This window comes from Poecilia reticulata, linkage group LG17 (genome assembly GCF_000633615.1).
Source record: "Poecilia reticulata strain Guanapo linkage group LG17, Guppy_female_1.0+MT, whole genome shotgun sequence".
Taxonomy (NCBI): domain Eukaryota; kingdom Metazoa; phylum Chordata; class Actinopteri; order Cyprinodontiformes; family Poeciliidae; genus Poecilia; species Poecilia reticulata.
The window spans coordinates 11,728,098-11,747,152 of NC_024347.1; the positions used below are offsets into that span (position 1 = coordinate 11,728,098).

The 19,055-nt window shown below is 39.4% G+C and overlaps 1 protein-coding gene and 2 non-coding genes across 3 annotated transcripts; 2 read left to right on the top strand and 1 right to left on the bottom strand.

The window, feature by feature from the left end:
* Nucleotides 1–8,717: 8,717 nt before the first annotated feature.
* On the top strand, nucleotides 8,718–14,826 carry cers4b (ceramide synthase 4b). The gene is made up of 11 exons (XM_008433673.2): nucleotides 8,718–8,897; nucleotides 9,393–9,593; nucleotides 10,223–10,340; nucleotides 11,566–11,684; nucleotides 11,814–11,871; nucleotides 11,963–12,013; nucleotides 12,509–12,601; nucleotides 12,837–12,965; nucleotides 13,454–13,563; nucleotides 13,807–13,960; nucleotides 14,094–14,826. The coding sequence occupies exons 2-11, from the start codon at nucleotides 9,427–9,429 to the stop codon at nucleotides 14,310–14,312; spliced, it is 1,218 nt and encodes a 405-aa protein (XP_008431895.1). The 5' UTR covers nucleotides 8,718–8,897; nucleotides 9,393–9,426; the 3' UTR covers nucleotides 14,313–14,826.
* Nucleotides 14,827–15,002: 176 nt separating this feature from the next.
* On the bottom strand, nucleotides 15,003–15,074 carry trnam-cau (transfer RNA methionine (anticodon CAU)). The gene has a single exon. It is a non-coding gene; the product is annotated as a tRNA-Met (tRNA).
* Nucleotides 15,075–15,583: 509 nt separating this feature from the next.
* Nucleotides 15,584–15,657, top strand: trnan-guu (transfer RNA asparagine (anticodon GUU)). The gene has a single exon. It is a non-coding gene; the product is annotated as a tRNA-Asn (tRNA).
* The last annotated feature ends 3,398 nt before the right edge of the window (nucleotides 15,658–19,055 follow it).

A 19,055-nucleotide genomic window follows, 5' to 3' on the forward strand; every position in this document is an offset into this window, starting at 1 on the left:
TGTGTGATTAGATTATGAACTGGTTCTGTGCTACAATTCACTCACCATTAATTAAACCAACAGGGAGATCCCATGTAGCCGCAGGCGGGGGGCCACTGGATGTGTGTTTTGTAGAATATGAACTATGCCAACTAATTACTTCTCCCTGTAAGTATCTGGAGTAAAGCCACAGGTACAGACAGGTGGCTCAGCTTGTTTTGCTTCCACATCTTTATCACATAATATGTCACAGCTCAGTAAAACTTGYGATGTAGCGGGGATAAATAGATGTTAAGTAACTTGATAACTGGCTACTGTGAATTTTTTACCAAACGCAATATTATATTAACACTTTTCCTTTCTGCCATCTGAGATGTAATGTGGTTTTAAACATTTGTTTCTTAAAATAATATGATATAGTGTTTTTTTCTTWAAAAAAAAACWTTAAAAAAAACTCACCCCTTCAACCTCAAAAGATACAAAAGAAGATAAACATGAAATCAAAGCATAAGAACACAGTTGTATTTCCGGATGGCTGTAATAAGTTCCACTGTTACGTTTTGAGTGTTGATAATATACAGAACAGCCTTCTTTATTTCACATCGACTATTTGATTTAAAATTAAATCAAAACACGTTTTTCTGTTTTGCTTTCATTGAAATCAAGCAAAGATCAGCTCAAAATGGCAAAGCTCATAAAAATAAGTTCAAAAATGACCTACTGCTTGCACGTGGCTTTAATATTTTTAGTGTTTGAACATCTTCACCTCAAAACTCAACAACTGTTTTTTTTCTTTTTTTCTTTTACCTACATAATCTAACAATTCACAAGTTGACAAAAGGATTTTTTTCAGTTTTTCATCTATTACGGCTGCTTTCAACTTTATTTTTCTGTGTCAAGTCTTCAAGATGAGATGTAGYGAATGCTGCCATGTGATATTCCAGCCCCACTRGTCCTACAGCAGGAAAAAACATGCTCTGTGTCTTCCACACACAGACCCAAAGTATTCAGAGATGAACCAGCAGGGAGGGGGGCGAGGGAGGAGCAGATGGGAGGATCCTACAGAGAGTGAAGACATTAAAGCTCCGGTGGGAGCGGAGGCGGTGCGTGAAGTTSAGACCTCAGGCTCCACCTGCAGAGGAGAACCCCCAGAGCTGTCCGTGGTGCTGAAACCTCGGCTGCTGCAGCAACAGGATCATCGCCGACTGTAAGTTCTGGTCTCATCTGATCAGTTCGACCCTTGAGTATGAACTACTGTTAGCATYCTTTGTTTTGGTGTGGATTTCTGTAGTAAGTTMATTTATTGCATGTCATTTAAGCCRTTGTATGATAACTGATTCAGCAATAGTTAGAACAATTTTCACCCATCRAATCTGTGAAAGCGAATGAAGTATTTATTTATTTTTCTTTAATGGTTTGGTTTGAAGTAGATTGAAAAGTTAAAGAGTTTATCTTTTCTTAGAGCTGCGTCTTTAACTCAGCCCTTTTTATAATATTACTGCAAATAAGTTGTTAACAATTCCGGTTTCATTTTGAGATCAAAACCGCATTTAGATTTAACTTTTGACAACTCGCTTTATTTTTGAAGTCCTTGACATTTTTAAAGCTGCTGCCACATAATCCACGGGACTAGAAAACGGGAACAGGTATTACGCCACCCGCAGGGCCATATGTCGCTGCATGTGGTGTGATGTCAGAAGTTATTGGCCTGGCTGGATGGTGCCGGCTGCTCCAACCAGCTTTAAAATCTCTTCAAGCAAAGAGGCTCCAGTTTTGTAGCTCTGAACAACCTGAATATGTAAATCCATTTGCTTTGATAAGAAATCTTGCTGTATTGTTGTTGATCTTGTTAACCTGTCAAGCTCACGAGTGACCCAAAAGCAAACTTTGAGCCGGCTATCTTTATGCTGAATATAACTCAAAACGTATAATCTCAATATCTGAAGTGAAACAACAGATTGACTTTCCATTAAAAGTGTAAACCTTGCATTAAAATGTCAGTATTTACCAAATAATGCAAAGTTGGCACTTTTAATGGACTTTCAATGCAACTTTTAAAGCATCTTTGCATTGAAAGTGTCATTATTTACCAAATGACACTTCATGACAACAGTCATAGACGTTCACATAGACTCCTTCATGTTCATGACAGGTGTTATGCCAGTGTTATGGACACCCCTTCAAATAAAGTGTTGCTGAAATCCTTACTGCATATCCACCAATCATTCTCCAGGATCAGAGAAAATGTGCTGAACTCCAAACTGCATCTGATTTGCTTTCAACGCTCATGGTTTAGAGACAACCTTAAAAATCAGGAGTGCATGTTGCTAAAAAGACGACAAACTCTCTACGAGTTATTGTGGAATTAGAAATGAAATTTTAAAGTGAGCAAAAAAAAAAAAAAGATTTTAAAACAATAGAAAGATTGCGAGCAGGTGTTTATGCATCTGGTTTGATTATAAATATCGTTCTAGTTGYGGTGACCCTTAAAAACACACAGGATTGATAATGACAGTTTTTAAGTGAATGATTTAAACTCCTGCAATCATTTAAAAATCTAAGAAAACCAAACTGATAAATATTCTTGTTGCAGCATGGGAAGAGATTAAAAAAATGATATTAAAAAATAGAAAATAAGAAACATTTGCACACTAAAATACTTGAGGTTTCCAGAAAATGCACCAAACTCCAAACTAAACGTCACCTCCTATTCATGTGCTTGAGACTTCTGAAAAAGAAGGAGTGCATGTTATGSAMACCAAKAAAAATCTGGCAAACACAGAGGGATTTAAGGAGGAACAAAACCAGTTTGCTTCCTTCCTGTCAAWTTCTCTGGCAAGTGATAAAAATCAGACCAATATTCAAGAAAACTGAGTGCATGTGGAGCTCTGACTGACAAATCTGCTGCTGATGCAGACTCTGTTGTCTACATCCTCGTTCTGAAGCGTGGCCCGTCCTGCTCAGTTCATGTTCTGCATGTTGTTCCTACAGGAGCGCTGCTATCTGGAGACTCCAGCCCCGTTGGAAGCATGTGACAGTTGATCCTCAGTCAGGTACCGTTTTTTTTTTTCCTCCCACCATGCATTCAAGACTCCATATTAAAGCTGTGATTGGCCCCTCAGTGTAGAGAGCACAGGACCTGAAATGTGCTTTTTTTTGGGGGGGTAGAAGCCAGGCAGAGCTTCCTGGAATAGAAAATGCTGACTTGGTGAAAATGTCTACTACAGGAAATGTATTTTCACCCCAGGTCTCATTAAAGACACCATGGAGAACTCACCAAGATTATTTTCTTTTTTTTACTTAAACACGTCTTTACACAACTTCTTTACCTGTGCWGAAATTTTCCTGAGAGATCMGGGCAGAAAGCCTACTTCTTGTCTCACGTAGTTTCTCAAAGAGAAGAACTGGTTTAACAATGGCATGAATTTCAAAACCACTGAAATGTTGATCCGCGAGCAGCTGTGTTTTCTCCACACTCACCGAGGCTTTTTGTATTTGTTACCTCTCTCTCTCTCTCTCTCTCTCTCTCTCTCTCTCTCTCTCTCTCAGGTTTCCGAATCAGCGAAACAGGGACGTTCTTGCTGACTCAGGACAAAATATGCAATTCAAAATATGTTTTTTTTTGTAGAAAATTAACTTGGTGAATAATGAACGAAACATTGAAGTAATTCAAATGCAACAAAACACGCTGGAAGTCCTGTGATTTATCTATCTGAGATTTATGATTCACTTTGTAATCTTGGATAACGTTTAATGAGCTGGTTTTCTTATGCTTCCAGCAGCAAATTCAAGTATTGATAYTTAKTTCTCTTCTGAGTGTTTATGTGCGGGTGAAGTTTTATAAAGAAGCTTTATAACCCGACACCAGCCAATTAGGCGTGATTAAACCTCGCTGAGCGTGCCTCGGCCTGCTTCTCGGTTTACCTGAGGGMTTATTAATTTGCACCAGTGATCCGTGCCCTGTTGTTTCTGCTTTCCCCCAGCTTAAGGGAAACTCCACACTCYGGTGTAATCAGCTGCTGCCAGATTTAACGACGTGACGTCAAAAATCAGACCCAGGGACAAAGAAGAGCAAGCAGGGCGATGCCAGTCCTCCCAGCTTCTGACCTCACAACTAAAGTTCAACGATAAGCGATTTGAAAAGCACCCGCACCCAGGATGAGCGACGCACCCTACTGGGTTGTAGACTATGATTTCTCCTCCCCAGCTCCGCCCGGGTTCCCCAGGGGTTCGACAGCGATGCAGCCCCCGGCGGGGCACCCCGAGCAGGGCTCAGCTCTGTGCTTCGTGGGCCTCCTGGTTCTGCTGCTGCTTTTCCTGGTGGTACGCTGCGTCCGCATCTTACTCGACCCTTACAGCAGCATGCCTTCGTCCACATGGACTGACCACAAGGGGCTGGACAGAGGGCAGTTYGATTACGCAATGGTGTAAAGAGAAAGGGAAAACAAAGGGGAGGACGGATCTAAAGTCGGTCTGCACAGGCAGACTTTTGACCAATATCCTGTTTGAGTTTTCAAAAAAATGCGAGAGATGTCAAAGCTGATGATTGGTGGGCATAAAGGCGAGTTTCCAGGGTCCCTCTTTGTAAGAGTCAGTGCCTTGCAAAAGGATTAGCACCCTTGAACACATTTTCCCACAGGCTCTCAACTAGACTTCAGCGATTTGATTCAAACCATTCCTTTGTCGCTCTGCTTGTGTTGGATTGCCCTGGATGTGTCAGTCTTATGTGACCAGACCTCCTTGCAGTTTGAAGCGTTTTAGGGAATCCTCTGGACTTGATAAAACGCTGGAAAACTAAAGGCCATTTACTATTTAAACATGTCAATTTACTGCTTGGGTGACTTCAGAGTCCCATTGGTTGCTCTGTGTTTTATTGATGATATGACAGGAAAGGCAGTAAATATAAACGCCCGTCACACTCTTCTGATATATATTTGGGAATAATGTTTTCTAATTATTATGTTCTTCACAATGCTGCATTACTTTGCGTGGTTCTATCATATATACATATATATCTCAATAAAAAAAGATGTCTGAGTTTGTGTCAAAGGGGTATGAAGACTTTTGCAAGACACTGTGACAATATGAAAACAGTGACTACAGAAGCCATGCATCCATCCGAACCTGCAGTGAAAGTCTTTGTTCTCGGCGTGGCGTTTAGACGCTGAAACAGAAAACATCTTAATCTGTACATTACATAACTTGTGACTGTTCTTTTTCACGTCATTTTGTGATTCTATAATGCTTTTACAAATCCCAGGGCTGGATCGTAACTAGACATCCTGATTAAATAACAGTGAAGTTAAATGAGTTTGGGGTAGATATTCAGACCCAACTAATACGCGCTGTAATGCCGGCTCTGGAGGCCTCAAACTATAAATGTGCTGTTGTAAAGTTTAAAAAAAAGAAAAGAAAAAAAAATCTAGTTTTTATTCCTTGGTGGGTGTTAAGTTTTTATTTTTAATAAAAGTGTATCTTCAGTGTGAATCCTGCTGGACTTTGCTGAAATGATTTCAAAAAGGATTCATTATCTAAGGGTTTCCTGTCTACTGTTTCACAAAATGAAACTATTCTTGTTCTTTGTTTGGTTGTTGTTTTTTAAAATTAAATTAATTTCGACTTCATGAGATAAAAAAAGAAAGAAAAAATCAGCATAACACTTAGTGCAGGACACTGTCGGAGGGTTTTGCCTTTTTAAGAGGCTTATAGGGCTCAGTGTGCAGGGTCACAGCACTGACTGATAACCAAAAGCATTAAGTTATGATGATGAAATACATGTACACTGCCACCTTCCCCCTAATCGGTTTTACCTCCCTTCACTGCACCAACCAAATCTGTCCAGCAGTGCCTTTGGAAAGATCTGGGATTTCCTGTAGATGGATAAAGTTCCTACTTCTGTATTCACTGGTTTTGTAATATTTTCAGTTTATTTATGCCTAAATTGTAGTGATAATGACTGGAAGAAGGTTTGATAATATACCTTAATATTGTGTTTGTACTACTTGTATGTAAGCTCTTGTAAAGCATACATATGTTAATAATATGCTTCAAAGTGGCACCCATTTTTGTTGTCAGTCTTTTCTTTTTTTTTCTTTTTTTACACTTAAGCTCATTTACAGATCTGCAGAATACACTAATGTCTCACAGACGTGCATGGCATTACACACAAGAGAATCCAGAAAAACTAAATTAATGTAGAAACACAGCCATCAGACTTTCAATTTGATTAAATTTAGTTATTCTGGAACTTTCCCTCAAGATTCTTTATTCTCTGCGGGGCTTTCAAGTCTTCCCACCTACAGCGACCTCTACTGGATGCTTTGAGAACAAGAATCAGTGGAGAAATTTACTTCCTCAGTCTGAATTTCTATCATGAACGCCACGTGCAAGTCATTGAAAATTTGGTCTGGAAAATAATCGTGTCATCATTTAAACAAGTCAACACTCAAAAAAATTATTATTATTCTGTTTATCTGTAATAATATATCAATATATCTTTGACCTCATAAAGTCATGCTGCATTTAAAATAACCATTTGTCCTGCATCTAGGGCTTCTAACCAATGACTTATCTTCATTTTGGTTAGGTTTCTAGAAATCAACATTTAACTTACAAAATTAACTGCAGAACAAGACTTTAATAAGTCTGCAAAGTTAATAGCTTTGCATTATCTGCAAAGCTGTTAAAAAAGCAAGTTAATGGCTTTGCAGATAATGCGAAGTATTAGGGACATAAATACAGCAGCCTGATCAATTTATATGGCTCTCATTAAGATCATGTGACTCAGCCTTTGTAATGGTGATGACATTATATTTTCCTCTCTTTAATAATTGCAGTATGGAAATATTAACACAAATAAAGAGTAGCGTCACACTCACAAACCTATTTATACACATCTAATAAGAATGTTGTATTAATTCATGTACTTTTCTCTTCCGTTAAAACATTTGCAATCATTGACAAGACCATTGTTTTCATTCTGTTTCTTACCACCATATACTTTTATATATATATATTTAAAATGTCATCCCAGATTTTGAACAAAGGCGGCAGTCAGACGAAAGCGGCTCTTTTCAAGTTGTGTTTGTCAGATGGCTGGAACCCCGCGCCTCATTAGTCTGCTCTTCAACAAGACCAGCTTTGCTTCACTGGTTCCTGACAAGTTACTTCCCTGACAAAGCAACAAAACAGGCATTCAGCTCCCCTCAGCCCCTCACTCACACCGTGAGTGCATGGTCGCAAATAAATGCACATGGATAAGCAAATGAGTCTGGATCCCAAAGGAAAAAAAAAAAGAAAAGGAAAAAAACAAAAAAAAAACAAAGGATGACCTTAGACCGGTTGAAACCGGGCTGATATGAAGGACTTATTTCCATATGCCTGACACCTGATCTCTGAGCAGGGAGGTGTCTGTGTTTCCCACTTCATGGACAAACACAGTGGAAAACTCCCGCCTAAAAAGAGCAGCCTTTAACTCTGAATGGTCTATTTGAATAGATCTCCCCTTACAGCATGAGTGACAAACAAAAACACGAGCTCAGCTCAGCTCAGCTCACACCCAGAAACATGCAAATCTCTTTTTGTTTAATACAAAGCAGGGGGGCACCATTTAAGCTGGTCTTTCTAAGTCACACCTGACTAAAAGATAACATTTCTACCTCCGGGAGATTTAATTTTGAGACACAGCAAAGTGTGTACTCCACTATTTCCTGCATGACAGAAGAGATGTGCTCATGCACATACAGGTGCTGATGATATCTTCATATCCTGTAAGATAACCAGAATGACTTTTGGCTAAGCAGGATTATGCACGGTGCATTATTCAGACTTTTATTCTTAAAATGTTTAAAAAAAAAATAATAATTTTTTTTAAAAAAACATTTCCTGTCCGCTTCCCAATTATTGCCAAAAAGTCAAAAGTGTCTTAAAATGTCTGCAAGGCACTGCGTTGGTTCTGGTTAAAGTTTGCAGATGGGACAGGAGCAGAACATCTCAGAGGTGTGTGTTTACTAGTGGAAGTGTCCTGGACTGATGCAATGAGTGTCGTCAGCCTCTCTGTGTGAGTTGTAACCCAGGAGGGCTCTGCCATCACTGTCATCTGGAATATACCTTTGTGTTTGCTGGTGTTGAGATGTTGTTAAATGCACTGTATAAACAAATACACCATGAAACATTTCCCTTTTTGCTTTGTTTCTGACTTTTTTCTCACGTTGTAAACGCTGATTCATGTTTTATGTTCTTACGATTGCTACAACTAGTGACAAAGTCACATCAAGTAGAATTTAAAAAAAAGACACAAAAATAATTTTTTGTTGTCCATCTAAAATGTTACTGAAAAGGGGAAAGTGTTAAGTTGTTTTTTTATATAAAGGTTACTAAATATCTAATATGGTTGACAAGATGGTGAACGATCAACAATATGATCAATTTTGGAGGTAGGGGCTGCAAACATAAAATTTTTCATGTGTTTGGTTAACCTGAAATAGCTAAATAAATTAATTAATTAATTTTTAAAAAGGATTTTCATTTGTGCTTAATTGGGAAGAAGAAACCACTCACTTTAAGATTTGGGAGCAAAGATCAACAGGTTTGTACATACCAACAAAACATGGCCGCATTTCCATATAATCCGACCTAATGAATTGCCCAGCTTAACTCTTAAAACCTCGTTTCCCTTGAGTGGACCCAAACAAATGACCCGCCCTTTATTTTGAAATTTGAGCCCACCGCTTCCTCTCACCGTGTCAGGCTTGACAGATGTGTCTGCCGTCCTGTCGTCGTCGACTCGTCGGGATACAGCGGCACCGAGAGGCGCATCCCTCTGCAGACCCCACCAGACCTCCGTCTGAGCGGGTTTTTTTATGCTTCCGCCTGCAGGTTTGATCCGGACACCGCGTCCACAGAGCTACTGCTGACAGGTACGGTTCTGCTCTCTGGCCGACTCTTTGAACGGCTTCACCCAACTCGGTATCTCTCACTGTAAAAATAAATTWAAAAAAAAATAATAAAAAAAATATGAATGTCCTCTTACTGCCTCACTGCACCTTAATTAGAAGTCTGATTGGACATTTAATGAAGATATTTGAAGTTTCTTTATTTAGTTAGTTTTTTTTGTTGTTGTTCTTTATAATGTCATGTTTTCAAGCCTTTTGTGTCCTTTATAAGTGCTTACTGTATACTGGGAAGCTTTGGGCTGATTTGTGTACAGGCATTTTTGTTGGCCAAGTAATGAGAAAAACCAGGAAATACTCGACGTTATGCATAAGCTTCCACTGTTTAGTTACTGGACCAGAACTGTGGCATCACACCTGGAAAATAGAGTGAAGGTGACCTCTGGGGCTTTCTACCATAACAAATGTTGCAGGAAAAAAAAAAAAAAAGTCACATTTGCTTATTGCATTTCTCTCCTGCAGTCTCTTGCAGTTTGTCCACAGGAAGAAAAAAAACATGGATTTGCTTCCAGACTTGTGGAGACAGGAGTACTGGCTTCCACCTGGTGTGACCTGGAGAGACCTGGAGCAGCTGCCGGACTCTGAGAGACCCCGTCCCAAGGATCTTCTGATCACTCTGCCCCTCGCTCTGGGCTTTGTCGCAGTTCGCTGCGTGTTTGAGAGGTACAGCACCTCTGAGCTCGCTGTTCCAGAAAATAGGAATTTCAGAACCACCCAGTTTCCTTCTACGGCACAAGTTGCTTTATTTTGTTTTGTTTGTGCATGTCACATAAAAACACAAAAAAATACATTTAAGCTTGTAGTTGTAATGTGATTTTTTTTATTTTATTTTTTATCTCCACTGCAAGGAAAGTGTAAAGTGAGGCAGTGCAGCATACACCTGCAGCATATGAGCAGGTGCAATAGCAGAGCAGGGCAGGCTTTGTTGTCATTGGGAAAACAAATCTTTAGAGAATACATAGACAGAAACTATGAACGATTAGTTGTTGATTAAGTAGGGCTATAGGCAATGCTCTTCATTTTAAAACGTCTTTTTTCACTGAACAGGACTTGTTTGTGGTTACAGTGGTTGAGTACCTGGTGCTGCAATCAAGAGTGAAAATTAAGACTTTGATTAATCGTCTTGTGTGTGTGTGTGTGTGTGTGTGTGTGTGTGTGTATTTTTAGGACAGAAAAAACCAAAGCCTTTCATTGGCTTATTCCGCATAATTAAAACATCATTAACCCCGACTTCCTGCGCTCGTGACCCCACAACATTTGACAAGCCCCTGCTTTGTTCTCTTCATCCACAGGTTTTTGGCCCCGCCCATCGCCAGCTGTCTGGGGGTGAAGAATAGATTGCAAGTGAGCGCCGCCCCCTCCCCTCAGCTGGAGTCGTATTACTGTCACAGGAGCAAACAGCCGACGCAGGTGAGTTTAAAGGGCTCCTGCATGTGGGCAAAATGGTTCACTGTGAACACCAGTTGATAAAGCGACTGCGTGATTGCATCCTGCAATCTGACATGCAACTTCAGCATCAAGTCCATCAAGAACATGCACATCCAACTCAGGAAACGTTTGTTACAAACTAGCCCTGCTTAGCCTGCGTAACCCCCACAAAGTTTGACGGGAAAAGTTACTGAAGTTTCCAAAAGCACCGATTTTGCAAAGCGCTTGGTCACAGGGTTGCCCGTAATGGTGCTGAAGATCAGCTAGTACATGAGAGCATGGGAATGCACACACATAAAATGAAGGTTCTTATGGTTAAGGAAGATGTGATTAAAAAAAGAGAATATACCTTTAAGAGGGAAGAGTCGGGGGGAAGTATTATGTATTTTTCAGACCCATAGTACTATTTTATACCCCAGTCAAGTAAATATGTTGCCTTCAGTTGTTGTAAAAATGCTGTATATATCAAACACTACAACTATGTCGGAAATTGATCCTGTCTCTTTAAGAAGCTCCCACCCGTTCCGACACTCTCTCAGTTTTACTATATTTAGCGACTTTTCAAACACTTCCAGTGACTTTAAAAAAAAAAAAAAGAAAAGCGATTAACGACAAATTTAGCGACTTTTTTCTGTTATCAGAGATTTTTTGCGACACAAATAAATTGTATTGTAAATAGAATATTTCATGTAGCCTAAAGGTTTTTCTCTCTGGAGCTGTCAGATGTAAATAAATCCCCACATTTGATTCACACTCACTGATTCACCTCTCCACTGTGTGGGCCTCTGATAACAGCCGTTTGGTTTTATCTGATATTATGCAAAACAGATTTATGTAGAGTAGGCTCAGGCAAAGTATTAATATGATCAAATTATTTCATGAAATTCATTTGTTGTTCTAAACTATCATGAATTGTTTTTGATTGTTTTTTTTTGTTTTGCATAATCGCCGCTCTACTAAAAAGTGGCCTAGCTGCAGTTTTAAGCCTTTGGCCTCGATTTCTCATTTCACACGTCAACATTTCCTGGTAGTTGCTGATAGGATCTTGCTAAGTGAAGAAGCATAAGACCAACCTGAATAATCCCAGTTCCTAGAAAACTCAACCTGAGGGGGAAACATGTGCCGCAGTTACACCGATCGCCTCTTCCTCAGTGAGGATTTTGGATGGAGCCAGAAAATAATTCACAATTCAATCCTCTCTTTTCAGGTTGAACTTGTCAGCTTAATGGTGTTATGTGGAAAAACCCAGAGGCAGATTGAGAGCTGGTTCAGAGTTCGCCGGAACCAAGACCGACCCAGTCAAACCAAGAAGTTTGCTGAAGCTGCGTGAGTGCTTTTACTCTTTTAAGGGGATCTTTAATTCAGTTCCAGATCATCTTCTATTGGAGCGTCGAATCTAATGCAAGACAAATAGGCCTGATCAAAAATTTCTAATCTAAAGTTTTGTTTTTACAGTTGGAGGTTCTTCTTCTACCTATCAGCATTTGTAGCTGGACTGACCTCCTTGGTCAACGTGAGTTGAAATTGATGCAGTGTACATCTGAAATTTGTGTGCCACCCCATTTTGACTTGATCTCGTGTCTTTCTTGTCCGTCTGTGAACAGAGACCCTGGTTCTGGGATCACAGGGAATGTTGGAGGCTTTATCCTATTCAGGTGAAAACAGATGGTAACATTTTACGTGATGGTGTTTTGTTCCAGATAGCTCACTGAGTTTGTGTTTTTGTAGTTGTATCTAAAGATAAAAGTCAAATCTTCACATTTTTTCTGACCTTTAGTTTGCTGCCTTACAGATAGTTGTTAGTTGTTTTTTTTGTCACACTAACATCGGTTCATCGAAGTAGAAGCAGTGTTAGACCACAGCAGTGAAGTGTCCATATTCTGACTGATCTTAAAACAAAACTTAACACGTTGTCTTGTAATAATTACTTTTACATTTCAACATTTCTTCAACATGATAGGATAGTGGAATGTCTATTTTATCATGAGTTTTATCATGAATAAACTCTTCAGTATGTAATCAAATGCGCTGTATATTCAATATCTAAAAAGGCAACTTGGGAAAGTTTAAAGTTTACTCTACTTTACCTTATTGCAAGCGTTGTTCAAGTATTAAGTTATTGTTATTTGCTTGTTGTCACTCTGCCACAGCCCTTAGAGAAAGCTCATTTCTGGTACTACATGCTGGAGTTGGGATTTTATGGCTCTCTGCTCCTCCGGATCTCCGTGGACGTCAAAAGGAAGGTAAAGACATGAACTGATTAATCACTGGTTGATGTTGCGTTTTCACTTTAGAGAGCTGCTAACAAGTCTTGCGGCAGCTTCAATCCTGGTTACAGCCCTTGCTTCGATCGCTTCATCTCCACATCCATCCACACTTGTACATTAGTGACCAAAAATCTGAATTCCTGTTGACATGTGAAGGTTATTCCTGTTTCTCCATGCTGACTCCCTTCGTCTGTATGTTTGCCTCGACCAGGACTTTAAGGAGCAGGTGATCCACCATTTGGCGACCATCTTCCTGCTCGGTTTCTCCTACTGCGCCAACTACATCCGCATCGGCACCTTGGTCATGCTGCTTCACGACTCGTCTGACATATTGTTGGAGGTGACTGCGCTGAAAATGAAACGATAATTGTTCCCCCCAATGTAGGCCGATCAAATTTGAATAAAACGACAGCCTAATTCAATCAGGCTCGTAATCAAAGGCTCAATCTGCCCTTTAGGCTGTTCTGAGAAAAGATCTGCAGTGAGATCTGTGTTGTAGTCGGCAGGGAAGTTGCATAAAAATCTTGTGATTTTGATATTTAAAAATCACATAGGGTTTTTAGGTTTTTGATTAAAGGGAAGGGTTTTGCAGAAGAAACAAAGTTAGAATTTAAATCTAAGTTGTGTAGGATTTATAGAATGATTAAAAAAAAACTCCATGCCGACAACATATAGAGTAAGTATAAGATTTGCATCTGTTGATCTGAGATCTTCATTTTCTTTTATATTACGCTCATTATTTGTTCTCGTAATCCTCAGTGATTACTTGTCGTGAAGACGTGGGGTTAATAAAATTTGTAACGTAGTAAAAACGGCTCCTTTTTACAGTCGGCTAAGATGTTCAACTACGGCACCGGCTGGAGGAAGACATGTGACTCTCTGTTTGTTGTGTTTGCTGTGGTCTTTCTTGTGACTCGACTGGTGATTTTCCCCAGCAGGTAAGAATTTGTTTCAATAGCACTGCAAGACGTGAGGATTTCAGTGCATCAGAATCGTATTTAGTAGTCTCCCTTTTAACCTTTTTATATATTTTGTATTCTTACCATCACTAAGCTCGACTCATTTAAACTAGACATGGTGTGTTTGACCAACACTTTGTAGTATATAATTGTGAAGTGGAAGAGAAGCATTAGGTGGTTTTTAAATTGCGTTACAATACTTTATGTTTTGGATTCTTCCAGAATCATTTGGACCACCCTGCTCCTGTCCATGGAGGTCTTTGAGCCTTTCGCTGGCTACTACTTTTTTAACATCCTGCTCATGGTGCTGCAAGCTCTTCACGTATTCTGGGCTGTGCTAATCTTGCGCATGGTCTACAAGTTCCTGAAAGGCAAAGTGAGAGAACCACAGTGGTGCTTGAACTCAGGATGGCATTTCTGATTTTATTTTTTTTTATTTTTTATCCAAGATTCAACAAGCTGCATATTTTTGTTATTCAGAGTTAACCCTTTGTATTTACTTTCTACAGCTGGAAAAGGATGAGCGCAGTGATGAGGAGAGTGAGGCTGACTTGGAGGAAGAGGATAAAGCAAAGGAAGAAAAGACGGATCCAGGAGGGGATTGTTACTGGGGAAAAAGTAAAGAAACTCTGAACTCCAAACTGTCCGCGCTGACCAACAGTTGTGTCCTCAATAACTTGACCCACCACAGATCCTCTGTGGCTAATAGAGCACGTAAAGCTCAGTAAAGATTTAGTTTTATGCTTATTTTTATGACTTATTTTTATCCATTTAGCTTTGTACAGAAAACAATGGCCTATGAAGATGCTATGAAAATGTAGCTGGTTGTAGCGCTCATGTTGTAAGATAGATAATTTTCTTATATGACATCTCCTGTCCTTTGGTTTCTCCTGAACGCACTAACAGAGATGGTTCTTTTGCCTGTCTTCTTCCATAAAGACGACTAGTCTGTTATGCTTCTGCACAACTCAGCTTATAATTGTTATATGGTGGGGGAAGAATGTATTTTTTATAAAAATGTTTAAAATTTTACTTTTAAGACCCACTGCAGTTCACATGTAGAGAGAGATTGCATTTGGCAATGTGACAGACTGACAGAGAGATTAATGGAATCTGAACATATATGTATGATTTTATAATTTATTTAAAAATATTCAAAATCTACTGAAATGCAGCTTAATTTTTCTATGACATTTATTACAGTACTTTTGACTTTGTAAAATAAATGAAACCATGAAACACTTTCATCTCACAAAGACAGACTGTAACATATACTTTGGTCATCTGTGTAACGCTAATGTATTGTTTTTGATGTTTAGAAATGATACAGCAACAGCTTCACACATACTGTAATTTCAGCATCCCATAGCAGAATTATAATTTATAGATACTATGGTAAAGAGACACAAAAAAGATGATAGCAGAGGATGGTTTCGATCCATCGACCTCTGGGTTATGGGCCCAGCACGCTTCCGCTGCGCCACTCTGCTGTGCCTGCAATTGGGGAGCCGTGTCTTATTTCTAACCAGAGCAGCTATGATGTGATTTTGTTATATGTTTACAAGTCTTGTTTTTCAATGCACATTTGGTTATACTTTATAACTTTTTCGTCTACTTTGAAATGAATAAGCAATGGCATTTTTGACGTGATGTCGTTAGATTGTTAGCATGTGAGGCACACAAGCTAACACTAGCTTAGTTGAGTACGGATACATGAAGCTTCCCCAATGCCTCGCTTTATATCTGCGACGCCACATTTCTTGTTGGTTTTTGCTAGTTAATTGTGAATTGTTTGATTTATCAACTTTTTTTCACTTAAGTAAACGCCTATTTCACGTTAGACGGTGGCGTTGTATATGCAAGGCGCTATTATCCAGCGACGCTAAAATTGTCTACTAATGCAATGTCAGTTGCTGAAAATATGCAGAAACAAAAATAATTTAACACCTCGTATGGATTCCAGTGTTCAATTACGGCTAACAATATAGCATGTGCAGTTGTCTCTGTGGCGCAATCGGTTAGCGCGTTCGGCTGTTAACCGAAAGGTTGGTGGTTCGAGCCCACCCAGGGACGCAGCGTTTTTGTTTACTATTCAGCTAGTAGACATGAGTTTTCTTGTGTCTGTCAAAACCAGGGCAGGTGTTCTGACTGTCTGTCATACCTGTTAATCCAGCATACTTTATGGTAATGCGCATGCGTACATCGATGTTAGGTCACATACTGCTTACTCAGCAGATTTCTTTAAAATCCGACATACCTGTATAAGTTCCATTTTGTGTGTTTTATTTCTCAGAGGTTTACGGCCAATTTTATTTAATTAACCTGCTATGGTAATCAAACATATTAACATAAATGACTTTTGCTGTTTCCAATATCGTTACCATACTGCAAACAAGACATTAGTCCCCTTTAGCATCACTATTACTACAAATACTGTTTGACCACAAATTTGGTCTCCCGCGGGATATTTTGTCCCTACAGCTAATTTGCCTTTTTAATATTTTAATACCTCTTTAGAAAACTGCACAGAATATGTCCTAAAAAAAAAAAAACATGAATAACGCTGTATGCTGACCCAAGCTGTTAGGCAACAAGCAGAACAACTCTTTCTGGACACTGTGTGGAAATAATTAGATTTTTCTTATTTTATTTTTTAATTTACCGTAGACTTCTGAGAAAAAACACACAAAATGAAACTTCTACAGGTATGATGGATTCATAAGAAACGTAACATCGATGTGCGCATGCGCATTACCACAAGGTATGCTGGATTTACGAGGTCTGACAGATAGTCAGAACATTGGCCCAGGCCTCCATGGGGCCCTAAGTGAAATTTAGTTTTGGGGCCCTCTAGTTCTGCTAACATGCTGCAATCAGAAGCCCAATCAGTAGATCATTGACACACCTGCTATAAATGTATCGCATCTGTGCTGTTCATATACATGTATAATATAGGATACATTTATTGGCCAACTGATTTATCGACCAGTTGATTTCTGGGCACCGATTTCCTTAATTTTGGGGGATCGTGATTGGCCGATACTTACATGTGAAGCCCATCTTATCCCCTAATCTTATCTTTGTCACCAAAGGTTTAAAAATCAGCCTCTGTCCTCTTCTCTGTCCTGCAGTGAGAGGTGTGACTGACAGACCGGCCCAACAGGTCAGGTCTGAACGTTTGCAGTTAACAATATTCACCCCACTGCTACCAACTCAGTCACTTTCTTGCTATATTTAGCAACATTTAAGACAAAAAAAATTCATATTAGCCAACATCAAAATTGACAGGTCGGGCTTTTTAAAGATCGGTAACCAGGGATCTGCCAGAAAACTGCAACAAGTGCAGCCAAACCTAAGATGGAATAAATACACATTCTTGACATTCTTTGATTAAATAAATTTCTCCTAAGCGTTACTCCAATAGCATAGCTAAAAATGTTATTTATAGGTGAGACTTCTTCCCCTGAGAATGTCAATTTGGTACTGGACTGAGCCTTCAAATGATTTTAACAGAAGTTTCACACAGCTCAGAAGTTGATGTAAAAATAATGTTTGTTTTAGACACAACATGATTATGATCAGCAGCAGCAAACGACATATCCCCAACTACAGCTGCTACATCGATGTAGCAGCTATGTAGCCTGACATAAAGACATTTTGCTAGGCAATGTCAAACATCGGGAAGTTTTACTTATTGTTATCAAACATTATCAAAAACGGCGTTTTGAACCCAAAAATACCTCAGAAATATACAAAGCCAACCATGAGAATCAACTCATTAAAATTTTAAACTCAGTTTCACACAAACGCAAAGACCCTAGCATAAATGTTTGGTTGTTGAACTGGACCGTTGCAGGTTGCTATCAAGCTAATTTTCTATTAGCTTGATGCTCCTGATCGGAGCAGTAGGGATGCTCCGATCAGGTTTTTTGTTGCCGATTCCGATACGAATCACCCATCTCTGCTGATCACCTATCTTTGCCAATTGCCTGGATTGACTGTTAATTTTTTGTTTTAGGTTGAAATGATACTAAGTGATGTAGCAAAATGAAAAAAAAAATGATCTGGCAATAAATTCACCTAATTTAGACATAAAAATGCTAAATACTTGCAGGCACAATACAACAGCTATTCAGTCAAAAGGACAACTGAAAAACTTGCAATACTTAACAGTAAGGCTCTCAGTTCCATAAATTATTAGTCAGATAAATCTGCCTATATCAAATAATGTCAAGTAATAAAGGAGACATTCATTCAAAGTCAAATGCAGGTTCCATTAAAATAAACAATCCCGAGTTACTAAATCATAACTTCCTGATAGCATGGCTATAGCTGATTAATGCTGGCTCTGATTGGCTGTTCCTGACTGAGCGGAGTAATTCTGCAGAACACAGAGAGGAGGCTGAGGAGATCGATTATTTTTTCAGAAATTATCTGTCATATGTTAGGACGGCGAATGTTTACATGCTGCAGCTTTAAGCAGAGGTTTGGTGTGAGATTTCACTGTCTGGCGGAGCAGAAACGGCGTTCCGTCTGTGAAATATTACTACCAGTATACTTGGAATTATTTTTCGGTTTATTTGTTTAGCTTTCTGACCGTGATGCTAATCCGGGTGAGTGTTAGTAGTTGAGCGCTGCTTTACCTGCTTTACGGGTCGCTCCGTATGTCCGTCAAGTTCGATATAGCCGAACTCCGTCAAGTGCCTGTTTTTTAAATGCCATATATTCGTTGTGTTGATGCATTCTGACGTGCTTCACTCCCGAGGTAATTTTCCGCCGCAACAGCAAACTTCCCCGTTCACTCAGAGCGTTCAAGTTCCACACGGCAGGATTTGTTGCTGCGCGCTTGCGCAGTGTGAAGGAAAGAGGAAATAAGCTGCAGGCTGCGAAGTGAGATAAATGTGATCGTTTTGGTGATCGGCGATTACCGATCATTAACTTTTTCACAAAAATCGGCCGATTATGATCGGTGGCCGATCGATCGGCACACCTCTAATTAGCAGTTTTACAAATCTTTTTCATTACATTACATTACCAAGGCACATTAAAACAAACCTTTATCTTGGCTTTTTTTCTATTCTTCCTCTTTTCTCCCTCCCTGAAGGATAAGTCCTGTTTTGAGACATTGTTTTGCTAACTTAACTTCGGACCGGTGCTTTGGACGTTTGGATGCTCTGCTCACTGCACGGCAGTTCATAATTCCAGCGAAGCGTGCGGTACCTACCGCGGCCACCAGGGGCCCACAAGAGCTATTTATATTTTCTTTTTACCCATAAAATAATGATTTCTACATACATGATCAAATATATATTATTGTAAAAACGAATCAGTTCATAGTGAAATTTTGTGTTTTTGATATTATAATGACATAGAAATGATTACTTATATATATAAAAAATTCCCTTCTCACCCTCCGCGGGTGGTCTGTTTCATCCTCTGAGCTCGGGTCCTCTACCAGAGGCCTGGGAGCT

What these genes read in the sequence shown, in the direction of transcription:
- cers4b (XM_008433673.2), top strand. Translation starts at nt 9,427, where the DNA reads ATGGATTTGCTTCCAGACTTGTGGAGACAGGAGTACTGGCTTCCACCT. An exon ending in GGAGGCTTTATCCTATTCAG is followed by an intron (nt 12,014 to 12,508) that starts GTGAAAACAGAT and finishes ACTCTGCCACAG; the next exon opens with CCCTTAGAGAAAGCTCATTT. An exon ending in CTGGTGATTTTCCCCAGCAG is followed by an intron (nt 13,564 to 13,806) that starts GTAAGAATTTGT and finishes GGATTCTTCCAG; the next exon opens with AATCATTTGGACCACCCTGC.